General features: G+C 48.3%; 1 protein-coding gene across 3 annotated transcripts in view; it reads left to right on the top strand.

The window, feature by feature from the left end:
* Positions 1-19649, top strand: part of TMTC4 (transmembrane O-mannosyltransferase targeting cadherins 4) — a 166102-nt gene extending 146453 nt beyond the window's left edge. For all 3 annotated transcript variants that reach the window (XM_068128585.2, XM_068128586.2, XM_078784646.1), the window contains 2 exons: positions 11638-11707; positions 14688-19649. In XM_068128585.2, coding sequence (XP_067984686.2) covers positions 11638-11707; positions 14688-14836 — 219 coding nt within the window. In that variant the 3' untranslated portion in view covers positions 14837-19649. The remainder of the gene's footprint in view (positions 1-11637; positions 11708-14687) is intronic.
* Positions 19650-22730: the final 3081 nt, after the last annotated feature.

The following is a 22730-nucleotide window of genomic DNA, read 5'->3' on the forward strand; positions in this document are numbered from 1 at the left end:
GCAGGTACAGGTGTGTGGAGAGAGTTGGAGTAAGTGGTACGGAGTGGTGTGCATGGTGCGAAGGTGTGGATGGGGGAAGAGTGGACCCCTTTCACGAGTACCCGGGGCGGGTAGTGTAAGTGTTAGGTAGAGGGTATAGGTAAATTGTGGTTGGATATTGGCATTTGTGGTGCGGTTGCAGAATGGTATTGTGGATGGGTGCATTAGTGTTGTGGAAATGGCTGGGCGTGTAGCCTGTTAGTGTGTGTAGTTGGTTGGGCACTCCACCACTGTGAGGATGTCGGCCAGGTGAGGCCGCAGGTGGGCTCTGGGAGCCGTTAGTGTCAGTGGGGCCCGAGGATCCGGAGGACGGACCCGGGTAGCCCAGTGCCAGAGAGGGCACCGAGTGGGGAGAGCGCCAGAGGGCCTTCCCCAGGTAGTTAGGTTAGGGTAAGGAGCAGGTAAGCTCGGAGGCAACTGCAGTGGTGGAGGTGTGCAGGTGGGTAGACCCACTGGGAGAGGTACACGCCACAGCCCAGAAATTGTGCGAGGGCACCGGGAGATGAATCGGGGGAGTGAGACCCCAAATTGAAAAGCACCACAGTTTGGCCAATGGGAATTGGTTTTTTAGAACCCATAGTGTAAGAGGGCCAATGGTTTGGCCGGAGAAAGACCCCGGGTAATGTAAAGTTGTTAAAGTCATTTAGGAAATAGTTAGGATTGATGAACCTGTCGCACCATACGCAGCCACTTACCTGTGGTGATGATGACTCCACACCTGTGTTTTCTTTGTTTTGTGTTGCAGGAAGTAAGGATTGCTGTGTGGATTGGTGAGACGCATCACGACGTGGATGAGACATTGGGGTGATTCCATCTCTCCCTCCTTAGGAGGGACTGATGATGAATTGGTGATGACAAATTATGATGTTGAGTTGGAGATGGCAAATTTTGATGAAAGTTGAAAATGGCAAATTTGATTGGTTAGGAGGGAGAGAAGACGAATTTGGTATATGGGAGGAACGGGGAAGACAGTAGGGATGTTTGTTGATTTGTAAAGTAGATGTTTATGGGTAGTGTTGTGTTTTGTGGATACAGTAAGGGGTAAGGGAGGGGCCATGTAGGTTACTTGGTGGGGGGGGGGGGGCGTACGGTAGGAACGTACCTGTCTCACCTGGTTACCATGTGCCCCCAGTGTGCATTACCTTGCATTGCGTGCACTTTTGCGCCCTTACCACCTTACTCACTTGTCTGCTTCTTTTGTCTCCCACCTCCGAGGATCTGGCTTTGGGGCAGAGAGAGAGGAGAGAGAGGTGCTGGCTCCGCAGTTGTGGGCCTGCACTTTCGCTGCTTGCTGCCTGGATCGATACACCATATGGACCGCAATGTTTGTGGCCACCCACAATGGACCGCAGTTCTTTTGCGGCCAAGCACCACCCGTGGATGGACCTATGGGTCAACGTGGCACCTATGCCATACAGGTGAACCACTTTTAGTTGGCCCCCTGACGGCCACAATAAAGAAATGGACGCGGTTGGCGCCTTTCTTTATTTTTGAAAGAAGTAAGAAGGCCAAGTGCACCACACGAAGAGCAAGAGACACCTGCAGGGTTAGGGGTTGTTGTTTTTATTTTAATGAACAATGGTGACTGCACCGATTGGTGCTGGGGTGGTGCTTTTGGTGCTTGGACGGGGTGCTCTGCACATTATTAAAGGCCGTAAGGCCACAGAGCACTCGTGGGTTGGTGTATCGATGCTGGCATGCGTGTTCTCTCTATGCATAACATCTGCATGTGTTCCTCCAAAAACAGGTCCTGGATCGTAGTGTAAATATCAGCGTAGTCGTGTAAATAATGCTCCCTACCGGCTGTATGTTTAGTTTGCGAATTCTTTCCGCGATTCGGTTATCCGGTGGGTGTGTTTCTGTGAGGAGAAGGGTGCAACGTCGCAGGGGGACATATTTACTCATTTGTGAACATCTGTAAAACTGTCACACTCAGGGTAGAGTTAATAGTAGAGGGAACTACATCTGAGTGCCACACTAAAGTAGGTAAAAATTTATCGGGTCGGGACGCCCCGAGGGTAGAGAAGGGTGCAATGTTGCGTATATGGGATTTGGCCTCCATCCATATCCGCTTGTAAATATTCCCCTATTTCCCCAATACTCCCCAACTATCCCCAATCCCCCATTCCCTAGTCCCATTGCCTGTAAATAACACTCTGTAGAACCGACCTTCCCCTTCTTCCCCCATTAAATGTCGTGCCCAGGTCCACCGCATCTCACGTAGACAACTTTCGGACCTCTTGCTAGTTATTCTTAGTCTATGTCAGTTAAGGACTCGTTTCCATTAATTCTGACTCTTCGTTGCACCAGAATGTGATTGTATGGCACCAGTAGTGAGTTTAGGACCTCCCCATACCTCCTCCCATCTTCCCCATAAAACAACAACAACAACAACAACTACAACAACAACTACAACAACAGAGGGGGGCGGCGCGGCGCGGCGCGGGGAGTGTGCGCCCTCACTCCGGCTTGGTTAGCTGCCATTACCCATGCGCTCCACGGGGTTACCACGAAGGGGCTGGCTGTCAGCTCCTCGTCAAGGGCGGAGCCGGTAACCCCCCCGCACCCAATAAGAAGGGCGGACCGATTCCATCTGGGGCGGAGCTAACGAGCCGAGGGCGTGTCACTCCCCGCCGGATATACGCAGCGACTTACCGGACGTGACGTCAGATGCGCCCCCAGCTTGGAAAGACAAGTCGCGACCTCCGAGCGCTGAGCGACCTCCCCGCATCTTTGGACCGGACCGGGTCGATTCTGTCCCTGAGCCAAGAGTGCACCTTGAGCCATCGACTACCCGCTTTCCTTGCCATCAATCCCCGTGTGAGTCAGTTTTGTCCTGTTTATCTGTCGTCTGTCGGGGCTACTATAAGACCGTAATTAAGTGCCTATCTTACTATGCTGTACCTCTCATCCCTGTAATCTAAACGTTCCGAACTAATATAACCTCCTCCGGAGGTCTTGAGAACTGTACCCCTTGTGTCGTTGCCTTAATCCCAGCCGTTGTGTCCTTTTCCTTCATTGATCTAGCTATCTACCCACCTATCACAGAGGATCTAGCAACTATCTACCCACCTACAGAATGATACCTTCATGATAGAGTTCCATGACTGACTGTAAGTTTCTATTAGCCTCTAGGATATTCTAAAATCTTATTTTTGCTTTTATGTGTAAAGATTTTTTTGGTATGGCCCAGCTTACTCAAATTTCCCATGATTGTATGCCACAGACACTCACTTAAAATATTATTACCCAGCGTGTGAAGCAAAATGTGGGGTTAAGCAATCGGTTCACTTTATCTGTTTGTCTGTCTACAGACGTAAGTTTACAATTGAGGAACTACACGACATGACCAAAAGTATGTGAACACCCGAACATGGAACATCTCATTCCAAAATCATGGACATTAATATGGAGTTGGTCCCACCCTTTGCTGCTATAACAGCCTCCACTCTTCTGGAAAGGCTTTCCATTAGATGTTGGAACATTGCTGCAGGGATTTGCTTCCATTCAGCCACAAGAGCATTGGCGAGGTTAGGCACTGATGTTGGGCGATTAGGTCTGGCTCGCAGTCGGCGTTCCAATTCATCCCAAAGGTGTTTGATGGGGTTGAGGTCAGGGCTCTGTGCAGGCCAGTCAAGTTCTTCCACACCGATCTCGACAAACCATTTCTGTATGGACCTCGCTTTGTGCATGGTGCCATTGTCATGCTAAAACAGGAAAAGGCCTTCCCCCAACTGTTCCCACAAAGTTAGAAGCGCACAATCACCTAGAATGTCATTGTATGCTGTAGTGTTAAGATTTCCCTTCACTGGAACTAAGAGACCTAGCCTGGACCATGAAAAACAGCCCCAGACCATTATTCCTCCTACACCAAACTTTACAGTTGGTTCTAGGTATTTGGGCAGGTAGCATTCTCCTGGCATCCGCCAAACCCAGAGTCGTCTGTCGGACTGCCACATGGTGAAGCTGATTCATCACTCCAGAGAACATGTTTCCACTGCTCCAGAGTCTAATGGTGGCAAGCTTTACACCACTCCAGCCGACGCTTGGCATTGCGCATGGTGATCTCAGGCTTGTGTGCGGCTGCTCGGCCATGGAAACCCATTTCATGAAGCTCCCGTCAGCACAACAACTGTTAGTCAACAGTTGTTTTGCTGATGTTGCTTCCAAAGGCAGTTTGGAACTCGGTAGTGAGTGTTGCAACCAAGGACATACGATTTTTACACACTATGCGATTCAGCACTCGGCGGTGCCGTTCTGTGAATTTGTGTGGTCTACCACTTTGTGGCTGAGCTGTTGTTGCTCCTAGACGTTTTCACTTCACAATAACAGCACTTACAGTTGACCGGGGCAGCTCTAGCACAGCAGAAATTTGACGAACTGACTTGTTGGCATCCTATGACGGTGCCACATTGAAAGTTACTGAGCTCTTCAGTCCGGCCAATTCTACTGCTATTGTTTGTCTATGGAGATGGCATGGCTGTGTGCTTGATTATATATAACTGTCAGCAATAAATGTAGCTGAAACAGCCAAATCTACAAATTAGAAGGGGTGTCCGCATACTTTTGGTCATGTAGTGTACTTCATTTCAAATAAATAAATAACCACCTTTAGAGGCCATTTTTCCCCGCAATTCGGGGGTTGGCCTTTTTCGGGAACCGTGGTTGTTGTTGTTTTTCGGTCCCCTTTTTGAAGCAATGTTTTACGGCCGGATGCCCTTCCTGACGCCAACCCTTTTTGCCGCCTTTAACGACAAACGGAATTACCAGTGAATTGGTATTCAATTAGCCGTCCTCGGAAGGATGACAGGCTGGGTCAACCCCCCTGGCGTTAATTCAGCAATCGACCGGGACTCGAACCCAGGATTCTTGGTCGTATCCTAAGCCGGCACCCTAGCCGCTAGCCCAACACCAGGGTTCATCCCAAAGAATGTTATAATGTTAATCTCAAATCTCATCTCAAATGAATGTTATATTTTGAATATAGTGGAACATGAATGGGGACATGAATAGGAACACAAACCTACTGTTTATCAGTACTTTGGCTCGCCATTTGGCAAAATGTATGGAATCTCATCCCAATTGCGTATGCGTACAGAGGAGGAAGGTACATTTTTTTAGTCAGTTTGCCTGTCTGGCAGTGAAACAAATATAAGATCATTCCAAACAGGAAACGTACTGTTTTTAGGGAACGTCATAAAGGATACAAACAAACATGAAGAACTAATTTAATGTGTTAAATAAGGTGGTGCTAAATAGGGTCCATCAACGATGGTAAACTTCCGAAAAACGTTTTTTTTTAGTCTTTAAAACCTTTCTTATATTTCCATTTAATTATATACTTGAGCATTGTAGACCACAAATCGCCGTCTTGGCACTTTCAAAAAACCTTCCGTTTAGCAGTACTTGGACAAAGATTTACGCCGTCACATGCTCTGAGGGCAGAGTAACTGTGAGATTCAGAATTAATGCCATCTCATGCCCTGAAGGCAGAGTAACTGTGAGATTCAGAATTAATGCCATCTCATGCCCTGAAGGCAGCAAAATTGTGAGATTCAGAATTTATGCCATTGTGGCGGACACGAAAGCACTGACGTGGTGACATCACCCCGCACACCAAGTGGGGATGGGCCACGCCAGGGAGAGAGGTGTGGCCTCACGATATACACGGGGCACGCAGCCCTGAGCAGCTTAGTGTTACAGTGAGCTCCTGAAATAAAGACGCTTATAAGTTACCGCTTGTCCGCTTCCTCCTTGCTCGCAAGCAGCGCGCGTAACGCCGCGCTTTACTGGTGACCCTCGACGTTGGATCTGCCGGAGCGATCCTTCCACACACGACGCCATTGCCATGGCCAACTTCATCAAACTTCCCGAATTTTGGGAGGCCCAGGCCGAAGTCTGGTTCGTCCAAGCCGAAGCCCAATTTCAGCTTCGGTGCCTCACCGGCGACGACACGCGCAACTGCCACGTCGTCGCCTCCCTCGGGCCCGGCACGGCCGCTCGAGTTGTGTCCGTCCTTCGCCACCCACCGGACGGCCACAAGTACGAGGCACTCAAGCGGCTACTCCTAGCCACGTTCGGCCTCACGGACGACGCACGGGCCGACCGCCTCCTGGATCTCCCCGAGCTCGGCGACACGCGCCCGTCGGTCCGAATGGACCATATGCTGTCACTGTTGGGCGACGAAGCCCCCGGTTCTCTATTCCGGGCGCTTTTCCGTCGCCAACTTCCAGCGCAGGTTCGCCTCGCGTTGGCCAGGACCGCGCTAACAGAACCCCGAGCATTGGCAGCCGAGGCGGACAGGTACTTTGCGGCCGTCACGGACCTCGAGTCTGATGCTGCTGATGATGCTGATCCACAGCATCAGCTTACACAGCATACGCAGCATGCTGATACGCACCTCGTGACCGCCGCCACGCCCCGCCCACCGCCGCGGCGAAAACCGCCACCGCGGGGAAACCCGCCAACTCCACCGGCCTGGCGGAGCCAGCCGCGCTCCTCCAGCTCCACCACCTGGTGCTGGTTCCACGCCAAGTTCGGCCACGAGGCTCGGCAGTGTCATCCGCCATGCTCCTTCAACAGGTCGGGAAACGCCCGGGCCGGCGCTCAATAGTGGCGATGAGCGCCGGCCGTTCAAGCAGCCTGCTGTTCATAATGGACACCTTATCCGGGCGCCGTTACCTGTGCGACACGGGAGCGCAGGTGAGTGTCGTACCCGCCGGTACGTCAGACAAGCACGCCGCGGGTGGGGGCCCCGCGCTGCTTGCCGCGAACGGGACGCCCATCCATACGTACGGAAAACGCTGCCTCTCTCTGCGGTTCCGAGGGCAGGTTTTCCGATGGACGTTCGTCACCGCCGACGTGCCCATGGCACTGCTTGGCGCGGACTTCCTGTGCGCTAATGGGCTCCTGGTCGACGTAAAGCGCAGATGTCTTGTCCAGGCCGAGACGTTCAGCTCGCTCGCTTGTGCGCTGCCCAGCTCGTCGAGCAGCTCAACGAGTGGCTTGCCAAGCGGCTTGCCGAACGGTTCGGTTCCGGCCACGTTGGTCTGTACGCTTCCGGCAGCGGACGCATTCACCCGCCTCCTCGCCGGCTTCCCGGCCCTCACGCGGCCCACCTTCTCGGCGGGGGCCGTCAAGCACGGGGTGGCCTATCACATCCCCACCGTCGGGCTACCTGTCTACGCCCGGGCACGCCGCCTCGAGCCGACGAAGCTGGCGGTGGCAAAAGCGGAGTTCGCTACCCTGGAGCGACTCGGCATCGTTCGGCGCTCAGAGAGCGCTTGGGCGTCGCCGCTGCACATCGTGCCGAAGCCCGGCGGGGGATGGCGACCGTGCGGGGACTATCGCCGTCTCAATGACGCCACGACTCCCGACCGCTACCCCGTCCCCCACATTCAGGACTTTTCCGCCCGTTTGGCGGGCATGTCCTTCTTCTCGAAGGTGGACCTCATACGCGGCTACCATCAGGTCCCCGTCAGGCCGGAGGACGTCCCGAAGACGGCGGTCATCACGCCATTCGGACTCTTCGAGTTCCTGCGGATGCCCTTCGGTCTGAAGAATGCGGCTCAGGCATTCCAGCGACTGATGGACAGCGTCCTGCGCGACTTGGATTTTGTCTACGTCTACCTGGACGATATCCTCGTCGCCAGCGCGTCCCGCGAAGAGCACCTACGCCACCTCCGCACGCTCTTCGAACGCCTGGGCCAGCATGGCCTGATTGTGAACCCCGCAAAGTGCCGGTTCGGCACCGCCATAATCGATTTTCTGGGGCACCGTGTCACCAGGCACGGAGCCGTCCCCCTGCCGGCCAAGGTGGAGGCGGTGAAGGGGTTTCCGCGCCCCCTCACGATCAGAGGGCTGCAGGAGTTCCTGGGCATGGTGAACTTTTACCATCGGTTCCTGCCCCGTATCGCCCAGCTCCTGCGCCCCCTGCACGAAGCTCTCCGAGGTAAGCCGGGCAAAGGCGACGTTACCTGGACCGAGCAGATGGACACGGCGTTCATGGGCGCGAAGCTTGCCTTGGCTAACGCCACCATGCTCGCGCACCCGGCGCCCGATGCACCGATCGCCCTCACCACCGACGCCTCGGACTACGCGGTGGGCGCGGTGCACGAGCAATGGGCGCGTGGAGCTTGGCAACCGCTGGCGTTCTTTAGCCGGCAGCTTTGCCCACCCGAACGCCGTTACAGTACCTTCGACCGCGAGTTGCTCGGGCTTCACTTGGCGGTCAGGCACTTCCGCCATCTGCTCGAGGGCCGTGCGTTCACGGCCTTCGTCGACCACAAGCCGCTGATCTTCGCGATGGGCAAGGTCACCGAGACGTGGTCGGCCCGGCAGCAGCGTCACCTCTCGGCCGTGTCCGAGTACACGACGGACATCCGGCACGTCGCGGGGAAGGACAACCCGGTGGCGGATTGCCTTTCCCGGGCCGTCGCCCACGCAGTCCACCTCGGCATCGACTATGCCCAGATGGCAGCGGACCAGGCCGCTGACCCCGACGTCCAGGCCTTGCGGACCGCCATCACGGGCCTCCGCGTCACCGAGGTACCGTTCGACGGCGTGGGCGCGGCCCTCTTGTGCGACGTCTCCCTCGGGCGTCCTCGCCCCATCGTGCCCGGGGGCTGGCAGCGCCAGGTGTTTGACGCCATCCACGGCCTGTCCCACCCGGGCGCGAGGGCCTCCCAAAGGTTGATCGCCGACAAGTTCGTCTGGCATGGCCTCCGGAAGGCCGTCCGCGGCTGGGCCAGGACGTGCCTCGCGTGCCAGCGCGCCAAGGTGCACCGGCACACCCAGGCCCCGTTGGCCCCGTTCACGGTGCCGGAACGCCGGTTTGACCACGTCCACGTGGACCTGGTGGGACGTCTGCCCCCCTCGCGGGGTTTCACCCACGTCCTCACCATGGTGGACCGCACCACCCGGTGGCCGGAGGCCCTGCCCTTGGCGTCGACGATGGCGGCCGATGTCGCGCAGGCTTTCATCGCCACCTGGGTCGCCCGGTTCGGCGCCCCCTCAGACATCTCGTCCGACCGCGGCCCCCAGTTCACCTCGGAGCTCTGGGGGGCGGTCGCACAGGGGCTCGGGGTCCGGCTGCACCGAACCACGGCCTACCACCCCCAGGCTAACAGCCTGTGTGAGCGATTTCACCGCTCATTGAAGGCCGCGCTCCGGGCCACCCTCCGCGACGGCGGCTGGGTCGACAGGCTCCCCTGGGTCCTGCTGGGCCTCCGCACGGCGCCCAAGGAGGACCTGCGCGCATCCGCGGCGGAGTTGGTCTTCGGGCAACCGCTGCGGGTGCCGGGCGAGTTCCTCCCCGACTCCACGGCACCATGGTCCGCGGCACAGCAGCGCGCCGCTCTGCAAGAGACCGCCCAGAGGTTCGCCCCGGTGCCAACGGCATGCCACGGGCACCCACCGACGCACGTCGCCCCGGAGCTTCGCACGGCGGAGTACGTCTTCGTCCGCCACGATGCCCACCGGACACCATTGCGGCCCCCGTACGACGGGCCTTTCCACGTGCTGGAGACCGGGGCGAAGCACTTCACCCTGGACATCGGCGGTACTCCTGACCGCGTTTCTGTAGACCGCCTCAAGCCGGCCCACCTCGACGTGGACCATCCACCGCCAGTGGCCCGACCCCCGCGTCGGGGCCGCCCCCCTGCGGGCGGACCCCCGGCATCGCCCAGCCCCGCCGCCACGCCGCCCCCCGGTCCTGCAGCCGGAGGCATCCCAGATGGCATCCCTGCATCCCAGACGCCGCCAGTCGCCAGGGGGCGCTTCGGCCGGGTCATCCGTTTGCCCCGCAAACTGACCCTTCAGGTGCGCGGGGATTCTGGGGGGGCGCGTGTGGCGGACACGAAAGCACTGATGTGGTGACATCACCCCGCACACCAAGTGGGGATGGGCCACGCCAGGGAGAGAGGCGTGGCCTCACGATATACACGGGGCGCGCAGCCCTGAGCAGCTTAGTGTTACAGTGAGCTCCTGAAATAAAGACGCTTATAAGTTACCGCTTGTCCGCTTCCTCCTTGCTCGCAAGCAGCGCGCGTAACGCCACGCTTTACCATCTCATGCCCTGAAGGCAGAGTAACTGTGAGATTCAGAATTAATGCCATCTCATGCCCTGAAGGCAGAGTAACTGTGAGATTCAGAATTAATGCCATCTCATGCCCTGAAGGCAGTATAACTGTGAGATTCTGAATTAATGCCATCTCATGCCCTGAAGGCAGAGTAACTGTGAGATTCAGAATTAATGCCATCTCATGCCCTGAAGGCAGAGTAACTGTGAGATTCAGAATTCATGCCATCTCATGCCCTGAAGGCAGTGTAACTGTGAGATTCTGAATTCATGCCATCTCATGCCCTGAAGGCAGTGTAACTGTGAGATTCTGAATTCATGCCATCTCATGTCCTGAAGGCAGAGTAACTGTGAGACTCAGAATTTATGCCATCTCATGCCCTGGAGGCAGTGTAACTGTGAGATTCTGAATTCATGCCATCTCATGCCCTGAAGGCAGAGTAACTGTGAGATTCAGAATTTATGCCATCTCATTCCCTGAAGGCAGCAAAACTGTGAGATTCAGAATTTATGCCATCTCATGCCCTGAAGGCAGAGTAACTGTGAGATTCCAATGAACAAACTCCCTCACTCTCTTCAATCCCACTCCTCCCTCCAGGTCTTTAAAACGGCTGTTCACCACCATCTCTTATCTTCCCCAATGCAAAACCTTGATCTTTTCTACCCCTGCTAATTTCACCCCAAATCCACTTTTTTGAGGTGCCGACTTCTTTCCTGGAAGTCCTTGGTGTCCTTGCGTTTTATACCTATCCTGCCTCCCCCCCAGGCCCTCTCCCTCCCACACATCTCCCGATGTCCCTGCTCTCAAATGTTGTGTTTGTGTGCTTCCTCCCCTTCTCCCCATCTTGTCGACCGCTCCCCTTTTTATATACTTTGTTTGCTTGTTTGTTTGATTTGTTTGTTTGATAAATGTTAGCTCTTCCACGAGCCTCGACTCTGTATACAAAAAAAAAAAAAAAAATTCAGAATTAATGCCATCTCATGCCCTGAAGGCAGCAAAACTGTGAGATTCAGAATTTATGCCATCTCATGCCCTGAAGGCAGCGAAACTGTGAGATTCAGAATTTATGCCATCTCATGCCCTGAAGGCAGAGTAACTGTGAGATTCAGAATTTATGCCATCTCATGCCCTGAAGGCAGCAAAACTGTGAGATTCAGAATTTATGCCATCTCATGCCCTGAAGGCAGAGTAACTGTGAGATTCAGAATTTATGCCATCTCGTGCCCTGAAGGCAGAGAAACTGTGAGATTCAGAATTCATGCCATCTCATGCCCTGAGGGCAGAGAAACTGTGAGATTCATGCCATCTCATGCCCTGTGGGCAGAGTAACTGTGAGATTCAGAACTCAGACAAATATTATGGTGAATATCACTGTTTATTTTGTGCAAAACGCAAAGCAAGATTTTAAAAGACTCTTCCCATGTCATTTTTCTCAAGACTGTGTGGAGTATGGTGTTCTATGAACTATAGTTATTTGCATATATTCATTCAAATGTATTTTGTTCTTCCATTGCATTAGGAGGCTGAAGAATTCTTCCTGAAAGCAATACAAGGCAACCTCTCTTCAGCCTTCTACCATGGCAACTTGGGTGGGTTCCCTACAGTTTGATCATAATATTTTGCCTGCTTCCTGCTTTACAAGTCCTGCCTGGACTCCTGACCGGACAAGGCGTGCTCGAATAGTTGATAGATCCAACATTTTATCTCATAGGGACGAGGCCCTTTGTGTCTCTCATTTCAATGTTTATTCCATTAATGTTAATACACTTCATCATTTTATCTTCCCCTTTAAAATACAACTTTGCTTCATCTTCCCATCAAAGTATGATTGTTTACAGTTTTTGACCTACCAACTTTTTGAACACTTTGTGCAAATGTTTTTTTTATTTATTTGGCAATCTCATTTTAAATATCACAAGATGTACATGAAACCGCCGCAGAGGATGAAAGGTCAACATCTTGCAGTGATATTTACGATCCTTTGCTGAAGTTGTTTTATGGTGTGCAGCAGCCGGTCAATAAAAGTTATAACAGGCTGTAAAGGGGTTGAAGCCAAATTTTATGAAAGAGGAAAAATAAGTTGTAGCCCAAAGGTGCAGCAAGCACATAGATATCTGTTTTATTGAAATAGAAATTATACTTCAGTAATAAGTCAAATAACACTGTGCTCAGAGAGCTCCAAAAGTAACACACGCGTTTCTAAAACTGCAAATTGAGTGATGTATTCTCATAACTTTAGATGAGCTTGTATCATTGAGGGGAGCTAGATGTTAGAAGTTACAATTAGAATTATCCGTAAGTTGCAAGTTGATGCATCTGCCAATTTTCTAAAATGAATTGCAATTGAAATTTGCATTGCTTTGTAATAGCACCAACTCCCTATCTTCCCTTAACCATCACCATACTGCTCACCAAAACTTTTCAGGCACAGTTGTAAAAGTGCAAATTTCTGAAAGGTGGCCTGAAAGTCGCTTTACCCCTCCTCGGCAGAGCATTCGTTCTTAAATTATTTCAATATACAGGTTTTATTTTGCAGTAGTTACAATAATTAATCGCTCATTGTATCTGTATGCACTCCATCATACAGATACAATGACTAATTATTATAAGTACTGTATTGCACAATAAAAGAGTTTAAGAACGAATGCATTACTGGGGAGGGGTAAAGTGACTTTCAGGCCACCCTGTATATTATTCATATCCATACTGTTCTTGTGGTGAGGATTTTTTAAGCACGAGGCAACAGGTGAGTAAAAATAATAGAGATAATTTTTGGAAAATACCACTGAGAGCTGGACAAGTATTGTATTGACAAGTATTGCTGATGATATGTATTGTCGCGTTCCCGGGATTGAACACCCTGGGGATGGAGAGCCGAGCGGCGAGCAAGCTTTACACTCCGAGGCGTTCAATTCAACTATTGCGGAGTTAATATGCGTGGGGGAATGAGGCAATGAAGGGTAGCGAAGCTCTTACCTTCATGGACCCGACTGGACGTCTTCAAAACTGGATAATCAACTCAAACCCGACACGGAATAATAATGCAAAAATACCGGCTTTATTGAAAGAAATTCCGGTAACAAAAGAATGCACGATAAAACTAATATCCTAAATGGAGCGCTCCCATACAGACTCGTATACAACACAAGGGGATGATAAAAGAACGAAAGTAAAAATGTGGTGTACTCAGCTTTGAGCGGCTCTTAAACCCCGTTGGGAATCGTCACAGCCCCTGCGTCCTTGCGCAGGAAAACACGCCTTCTTCGTGCGCAGTTAGTGCACGGGAAAACAGGCCTTAGCGCGCCGTTCGTTCACTCCAGCTGCACTCGTCCTCACCGCCTGCTTCACACAGCACCGACGTCTCGCCGGTTCACTCGGCATGGCCCTCAGCCGTCACGAAGCTACGGGCCAAGCATACCAGAGTCCACGAGCCGTGACCACCCCTCCTCACGATCGTCAAAACCCAAAGCCAGGGATATAAAATGCTGACTCCAATGTCCCTGGTGCAAGAGAGAAAATGTCCATGTCTGCTCGCCACCAAGGCCAGGACCCAAGAGAGATAATGAATCCGACTGTTCTTTTTCAATGTCCTTCACGCAAGAGGATATAAACTGAGTCTGCTCATAATGACTGTACCCACGCAATAGCGATAATGGATGCCACTGCTCGTGATGAAATCGCCACACAAGAGAGTTAAATGTTGGGAACACAGTCTTTTGGTTTTCAGAGCTCTTACGTCCCCCCGACGATGTCCGCGCGCAGTCCAATCAACGGCTGCCACAACATCACTCTATTACCGTCCTGACCAATCGTTCTTCGGGGCGTGGCCTCATCGCCACTTGCCGGCCTTTGTGATGGCTCGGCTGGCAGAACCCACGGTATTTTCCAAGGTCCTGCTTCCGGTTGTTTTATTTAGTGTTATTAATTATGGTGTCGATTGCTTGGCTTGGCTATGGTGTGTAGAGCAGTGTCATAAGGAACACAGGAAAAGATTACAGAGGCAATTGCATACCGGGGATTAATTACCCTTAATCCCTAATTAATTAACATAACCAACCCCTCTCATAGGGACAAAGATACACTTTTACATGACATTCAGTCTAAACGGATTGCCTACTTATGGTACATGGGGGTTCTTCTTCTTCATCGTGACATATGGGGCATGGTAATCTATACACTTCTACCTGGACTAAGGTATTTCATTGCCTACCCCCCACAAACGTAACAGTGTCTTAGCAAGAAGAACACAATGCAGTTATTTGTGGTGTTAAAGAGGATCCTTCGGTACTGAGGGTTAATATGTATTGTAATGAGCCTTTGTTATCTTACCTCCACAGCAAAAACTGGAAAAACAGGACAGCATCCGTAAGCTTGCCCGACTTGCATTCAAAGTTCCCGAGTTCATGCCATGTTTTTATGCAAAACGTTTCTTTTAAGTCGAATGCAACGCCCCATTAAAGTTACCTGTGGAATTTGGTTTGCAACAACACTTGGAAAAAGTAACTCCACGAGGGATAGATTAAATGGAGCTGAATTTGTTGCACTCACCTTGCACCTGTTATTTGGCAGCTGTGCTGTACCACCGCTGGGGGAAGCTGGAGGAGGCACGCACACAATATCGACTATCCCTTGAGCTGGATCCCAGTGATAAAGGAACGCAGGACAACTACGCCATGCTGCTAAGGAGAATGACAGCTAATGCCGACATGAAGACCTAGGTTTCCCATTTCAGCATGGTTGTGATTATTTTGATGACTCGCCATTTGTTTTTCTGCTTATGATGATGGCATGATAAAATTCAGTGGCCATCTTTTCACAACCCTGAATTACTTGGTGTCCTGTCGGCCCTGCTGCCCATCTTCCCAGTGATTGCAATCTTACAGCCCTTAAGTTAAGCAAAACATTATCATAAACCTACCCAGTGGTGCGGCGGTGGTTCATTTGTGGTGATACTGCATTGGCATCCTGGAGATCGTTGGTTCTAAATCCAGTTGAAAACAGCAGTTTTAGGAACTTGGATTGTATAAGATTCAGGAAGTCTAGTTAGTTTCAGAACTGCCATGTTGCCCTTGGATTGTTGGGAGCAGCCAGCTGGCTCATTATAATGACCTTCAGGGTAAGGACGATTACAGGAGGTTGTTGTGAATAACTATGGGCCTTACCATTCTGCTGTGCCCACAACATAAAACAAATGGTTCTTTGGATGAATACTGACAAGTTTGTAGGGTAGCAAGATACTTCGAGGCAGTGTGAAACCACAAGTGCATGCAATTAATGTACTTGGGTGGTGTTGTTGTTGTGAGTAAAAGGTGGGTAGTTTATTTGATAAGGGGTTGTAAAGACTATAGCACTAACATCATTATTTTTGGATACAATGAGATACATTCTGCCTCAAGGTAGTAATTCCATTGGTTTTTATTAATTTGTTTTCTTTAGAGCACTAATCAGCATGGTCCAATATAAGTTATTTGCTTGTACAGATTGTATTTGTAAAGGGGCTTTGCTTCCCATTGTGACGACACTGGCTGTGTTGTGAATACGAAATGGCTTGTATGACATTACATTTTGTTTTCAACATTACATTTTGTTTTTTGGGGTTTTTTTCCTCCTTGATTTTACTCCCACACCCTGCTGGACCACATAACTGGTCGTGAATGTTTCCATAGGAGAAAATTTAACCTTGCGGAGGTCACTACACCATTGCAATGTGCTAAATCATTGCAAGAATTTACAATTTGCCAAGGGTCTGTGCATATAGTGGTTAACCTTTTTCAGAAATACCATATGATCTTTTGAAGTCCACAAGCCAATGCGAGCAAGATGGAAGATCAGGACTGTCATATCGTCCAAAGGATGGTGTACCCATTGATGCAACATTGACACTGCGAAGCACTGGGATGAGAGTTTATAATTGGGCTGGCAGTTGAACCCAGGCAAGACAGTTGCAAGTTGAGTACTCTATCTCTGAGCTATCCTGCTAATCACATTTTCTGGAACCACAACTGAAAACCAATGAATTCATGAAGAGGGACAATTCGGATTACAGTTCTATCATCATACTGAAATACGAAATTTGGTGTCTGTCTGTCTGTCTGTCTGACGATTTTTGACCATGATACATTCGATCGTTACTTATATCCAATTTCAACCAAACTGGACAGGAGGACTAAGGGTCACAAAATGAAGGTTGGAGCGCATTCATTTGCCCCCCTCCCCAAGGGGGTTTCCCACCAATGGGGATGCGTATTGAGGTGTATGTCTGTGTTAAGCTAGCTGTATCGTGGTGTTTTTCCAAGGCTGCTTCTAATAAGAAAACTAATGATAATAGCATAATATTAATGTTATTACAACACAAAATTATTACTAATAATATCTCCCCACTCCCCAAGAGGTTTTTCCTCCTTGGCCAAGTGATGTGTTAACATGTATAAATAGCTTATCCTCATGTTTTTGTGGGAGCACCCACTACCAGAACTAAAAATATTATAAACCACAAACACATATGATTACCTTTTTAAACAATTGCTAATGCTGTTTAACATGAAACTGAAAATTTTTTGGAGGAATCCGGACATCGGTCTGTGCTTATCATGTCGACGAGCGCACCTGATCGAAGATCTACCGTAGTCTATATTATACCCCACTATGGTTAATAACACGATCTTTCCTGCCGCTCTGTGGCGTTTTTCCAAAGCTGCTTCTAATTATAAAAGTAACAAGATAGAGCAATCAGAGATTGCAGACCCCCGCCAGGATGTGGTTTAGTGATTTTTAAGGCTTTTGTGTTAAACAAATATGGTTGCCGAACCACGTGACCAATGACGTCATCATTATTCTTTTTTCTCCACCAATTTATATAGATGACGATGACGTTCAAGAAATTGCATCTTGATCGGATGAAGTTTTGTACTTGTCGAATTATGACGTCAAAATGGAGGCACCTATGACATCATCATTAACATATGTTATTCCACATGGAGAGTTATTTAAAATGGGCCATGTCTCAATTTTTCTATGCAGCGCTTTCGGAGATATAGTGGTGCAAAGTTTTTCGGTTTTTCCAAGATGGTGCCCATACTACGTGACCTATGACGTCATAATTATCATTTAAAATATTCTACAGGAGGAGGTGCACCTATGGTGAACATTTCCTGTCAATCGGACCGACAGTTGTACAGAAAATCATATTTATTCTGTGCAGACAAACAAACAGACAGACATACGGACTCAAATGCAATACCCTCTCCTCTTGCCAATTATTTTCAATGACCTTATCTAACACAAGTAATAATAATAATTGGTAATAATAATACGGATAATAACATGACCCCCTTAGTACAGCGGATAACAACAACAATTGTGCATTTTATGAGAAAAGCATGAAATTTCTAACATAGTTAGTGCATACCACAAGGTTTATTTTCAGATGTGGAGGGAAGTCAGATTTGACCTCTGAGGACCGTGAGAAGTCAAATCCAAAATGGCCACCAGTCCACCGGGTCTAATGTTCAAACGCGCTTAATTTTGGAACCAAACAGTGTAGAAAAACATTATAGGTGTCATTTCCAACTAAATTGGGGATGCTCATTCATTTGGTGATACTTTTGAGATCGCCAGAACTCAAGGACATGCATTTAGGTCAAGGTCAAGGTCAAATTACGTTAAATATCTATTTTTATGATACTGCAGTTGAAACTGCTATTGGAAAAAGATCATTTGAGCTTTTAAAACGTTATTTTTTCAGGTACAGGGATAGGTACAGAACACCCAAAGACCAGAAATGATGAAAAAAGTGTTTACACTGCAAGGGATGATGCAATAACCTCTGAAAAAATAACTGTAGTTAACCAAGTATGTCCACCAAAGCTTACATTAAATCAAGTGCAATGATGAAAATTGGTAATGATCTAAATCTAACAGTCTCCAGAACAGAAGCACAGTGCAGTGCACTTGAGTGCAGCTTTGGCACACTTGCAGCGTCCAGTGCACCCTTTCTTGCAGCCACAGTGGATCAATTCATGGCACTATTTTGATGCTTCAGGGAGAGTGGTCCAAAGAGACTGCCACCCAGTTGTCTCCTTTGTCCAGCCCCAGTCAGATGGTTCTGGAATCTCTGGATCCATGACCAATGCCTGGTTCCGATCGATCTTGTATACAAAATGCCTGGTTCCAACAGTTGGCCTGGTAGCAAGTGTGCTTGATGTTCTGCTTGAGTGCTGCCTGGGTTGGAGGAATGTTCTCTAGGGTTCTACACTTCTGTGTGAAGAGCTGTTTCCTGGCATCATTCACTTCCGTGCTCTCACTGGTTCGGTCGTACATCAGCACCACAAATCGCTCCAGCAGTAACATTGAGCCTTCACTGACCTCACTTGGCATGCCTAGGAGTCCATTGAAAGCATCATTCACCTCTGGGAAAGACTTCCAAGTTTCCCAGGCAGTCTTCTTTCCTCTGCCATCGAATGCAGATACAGTATCACACCCGGTGAAAGCGTGAAAGACTGGGAGAGTCAGTATCACCAAAGCGATCTCAAAAGTATCACCAAATGAATGGGCATCCCCAATTTAGTTGGAAATGACACCTATAATGTTTTTCCACACTATTTGGTTCCAAAATTAAGCGCGTTTGAACATTAGACTCGGTGGAATGGCGGCCATTTTGCATTTGACTTCTCACGGTCCTCAGAGGTCAAATCTGACTTCCCTCTTCGATGTCAGAGATTGGTAGACAGTTATAAGAAACGCCTACTTGAGGTTGTTTCTCCCAAAGGGGGCAATACCACCTATTAGAGCCAAGGGTGTACTTACTTTTTCCACATGCGAAATTTGCATTTATGTTTATTTAAATTATACAATGGACTACAAAATGTAAATGTTTCATGATATTTGTTATATTATATCACCTTTATCTATCAATATTGTTGAAATGAAGATCAAATAGCTGTATGTTGAAATATGTTGAAAAAGTCAAAACTTTACATGGGGTGTACTTACTTTTGCACGTGACTGTATATACAGTGTTTGGCCCTATCTCTCAATGGTGTCGAAGAATCACTTTAAAAAAAATTGTATCCGGATCTGGATCTTGACCAAAATATAAATCATTTCGTCCTTGTCATGCACCCAACCTGTCCACCAAATTTCGTCTGAATCTGTCCATAGATTTTTGAGATAGCCTGTTCACAGACAGACAAACAGACAGACAGGGGTGGAAACATAACCTCCGTCCACCTTCAGTGGTGGAAATAAAAAGCTCTTTCTAACATGATAAATCAAATTGTTTCTCTGTTGTTAACTACTTGCAATGCAAGAGCATCTACAAGAATATGACAATTACTTTTGTTTTCCACTGCGGTTTATAAGTTGCAGTTCACACATTAAGGTTTGTCGTTAACTTAAAATCATAAATCTGTCTTTGAGCATTGCCTTGCAAACCATGAGGATGGAAACAAGTTTTATTTTATGACTTTTGTTGTATTTTGATTAAAATTTACTCTGTAAACTGTCAAATAAAGAGTTCATTCTGATCACTCATTCTTGATTTACTTGGTTTATTTAGTGGCTTGCAGAATGCAAGCACAATCGACTTCATAAAAAAATATTAAGTTTATATATATATTATGTACACAAGTAGGTTACAACCCAGCAACTGCTTGCAGCCTGCAAGCATACCCCAATAGTATTTTATATAAGGTTGTCATTGTGAATATTAAGGAAAGCTGACATAACAGTATACAAAAGTTCTTTACTTCTAAATGATTTACCTTACATTACTACCTTACTATTAAGTTCTTCACTTCGACAGTGCCTTCAGAAAGTATTCACACCCCTTGACTTTTCACATTTTGTTGTGTTAAGCCTGAGTTACCTATGCCTCACATTTTTATCACCGATCTTCACAAAATACCCCACGATGACAAAATTAAAACATGTTTTGAGAATTTTTACAAATTCATTGAAAATGAAGTACAGAAATATCTAATTTACATAAGTATTCAGCCCTCTGAGTCAGTTTGTTGTAGAAGCGCCATTGACAGCGATTACAGTTTCGAGTTTTCTTTGGTATGTCTGTATCAGATTACAACCTCTGGATTTGGGGAATTTTTCCCATTCTTCCTTGCAGGTTTGTTCAAGCTCTGGCAAGTTGGATGGGAAGCATCAGTGAACAGCAATCTTCAAGTCCTTCCACAGATTCTCAATGGGATTCACGTTTGAGCTTTGGCAGGCTGGGCCACTAAAGGACTTTTATGTTCTTGTTCTGAAGCCATTCCAGTGTTGCTTTGGCTGTATGCTTGAGTTCATTGTCCTGTTGGAATGTAAATCTTCACCACTGTCTAAGGTGTTTTGCACTCTGAAAGCAGGTCGAAGCAGGTCTCCAAGGATTTGCCTGTATTTTGCTCCATTCATTGCTCCCTCTATCCTTGCAGGTCCCCCAGTCACTGCCACTGAAAATCATCCCCATATCATGATGCTGCCACCACTATGCTTCATGGTAGGGATGGTGTTAGGTGGATGATGAGCTGTGCTCGGTTTCCACCAGACGTAGCGCTTTGCATTCAGGCCAAAGAGTTCAATTTTCGACCCATTCGACCACGGAATCCTTTGCCTCATTCTCAGGGTCTTTCATTGCCTTTTTGAAAACTCCAGCCGTGCTGCCATGTGCCTTTTTCTCAGGAGTGGCTTCCATCTGGCCACTCTCCAATAAAGCCTCAATTTGTGAAGAGCTGCAGAGACTGTTGTCCTTCTGGCAGGTTCTCCCATCTCAACCAAGCAACTCTGTAGTTCTGTCAGAGTTGTCATTGGGTTCTTGGTCACCTCCCTGCCCAAGGTCCTTCTTGCCCGGCTGCTCAGTTTGGTCAGACGGCCAGCTCTAGAAAGAGTCTGGGTAGTTCCATATTCTTTCCATTTCCAAATGATGGAGCTCACTGTGCTCTTGGGAACTTTGAACATCCTAGAAATTGTTTTTCCCTTCCTCATACCTATCCCTCCTCACAATTCTATCTTAGACTTGCAAGGATGTTCCTCGGTCTTCATGGTAGAGTTTCTGCTCAGGCATGCACTGTTAACCGTGGGACCTTATATAGAAAAGTGTCTTTCTTCCTAAATCATGTCCAATCAATTGAATTGGCCACAGGTGGACTCCTTTGAAGTTGTGGAGACATCTTAAGGATGATCAAAGGAGATTGGATGCACCTGAGCTCAATTTAGAGTGTCATAGTAAAGGGGTTGAATAATTAATTATTGACTCAAGACATTTCAGCTTTTCATTTTTCATTAATTTGTAAAAATGTCAAAAAATGAAATTTCCAATTTGACATTATGGAGTATTATGTGTAGGTCAGTGACAAAAAATCTCAATTTAATCAATTTTCAATTCAGGCTGTAATACAACAAAATTTCAAAAAATAACGGGGTGTGAATACTTTCTGAAGGTCCTGTATATGATGATGTAATGCTGATAAATGGAGGCTTTACTCTAACTGTTGTTGTAGTTTTCATGCTATTTACTTACAGCAGTGGTGTGCATTGTTCTGAGCTGTCTAGCTATAATAGCTATGATTTGGACTCATTAGCATTGGACCCAACAAAAACTGTTATTTTGGTGTACTGCCTAGAATGGGTGATAGGGCTGTAGTTTTTACAAAGATCTGCTATTTCAGCTTTTCCCACTTTTTGCCTCAAGCGAGCTTCTCTTATGGGTGGAAAGGAAGCTGTGCATAAGATTTCCCTGTTGGTATCATCTATCTATAATTCCAGCAATCTCTGTGTGTCTGTGTGTCTGTGTGTCTGTGTGTCTGTGTGTCTGTGTGTCTGTGTGTCTGTGTGTCTGTGTGTCTGTGACCGCTGTTTCTCGACAACCACGGGTCCGATATACTTGAAACTTGCCAGGTATATTGCTGGGGACCCGAGGATGTGCCTTTTCAAGGTTTGAAATTAATCGGACAAGTACTTACCGAGCTATGTCCAAAAAACGATTCAACCAATCAGAGAGCAGCGAGCTATCACGTGTGCCGAACGTGGCGATCAGACTCTGCCTCGGATGGCACATTTGACAGCGTATTCATTTATTTCACGTTGGAAAACTATGTTGCCGTTAAACTATGTTTTAAAACGAATTCAAACTGCGATTAAATTAAAACGATTCATCCTAACTGCGATTTGCGAACTTCCGGACAGTGACGACTTATCTTCCGGCAGCCAATCACAGAACGCTTTGTTGCGTAGGCGTGGCCGATGTGAGACGAGCGGAGCTGAGCGCGTTACGAGCTGACCGCCATTACGGTTCGTAATTCGATTTCTTATGCGCATTATTTCTCCCAATTCAGTCAGAGCGAAGGGCGGAAGCGAAGAGCGTTGTTTTTTTTGTTTACGGGCGTATGGGCGGGGTAGAGCGTACGGGTAGCGTTTTTTTTTTTTTTTTGGCAAGGAACGGGCACCCACGTACGGGCAATGCCCTAGTCTATCTATAATTCCAGTAATCTCTGTGTGTTTGTTTGTTTGTACGTTTGTCTGTGACTGCTGTTTCTCGACAACCACGGGTCCGATATACTTTAAACTTGCCAGGTATATTGCTGGGGACCCGAGGATGTGCCTTTTCAAGGTTTCATATTAATC

Source organism: Myxine glutinosa, chromosome 9 (genome assembly GCF_964187855.1).
Source record: "Myxine glutinosa chromosome 9, kmMyxGlut1.1, whole genome shotgun sequence".
NCBI classification, from domain to species: domain Eukaryota; kingdom Metazoa; phylum Chordata; class Myxini; order Myxiniformes; family Myxinidae; genus Myxine; species Myxine glutinosa.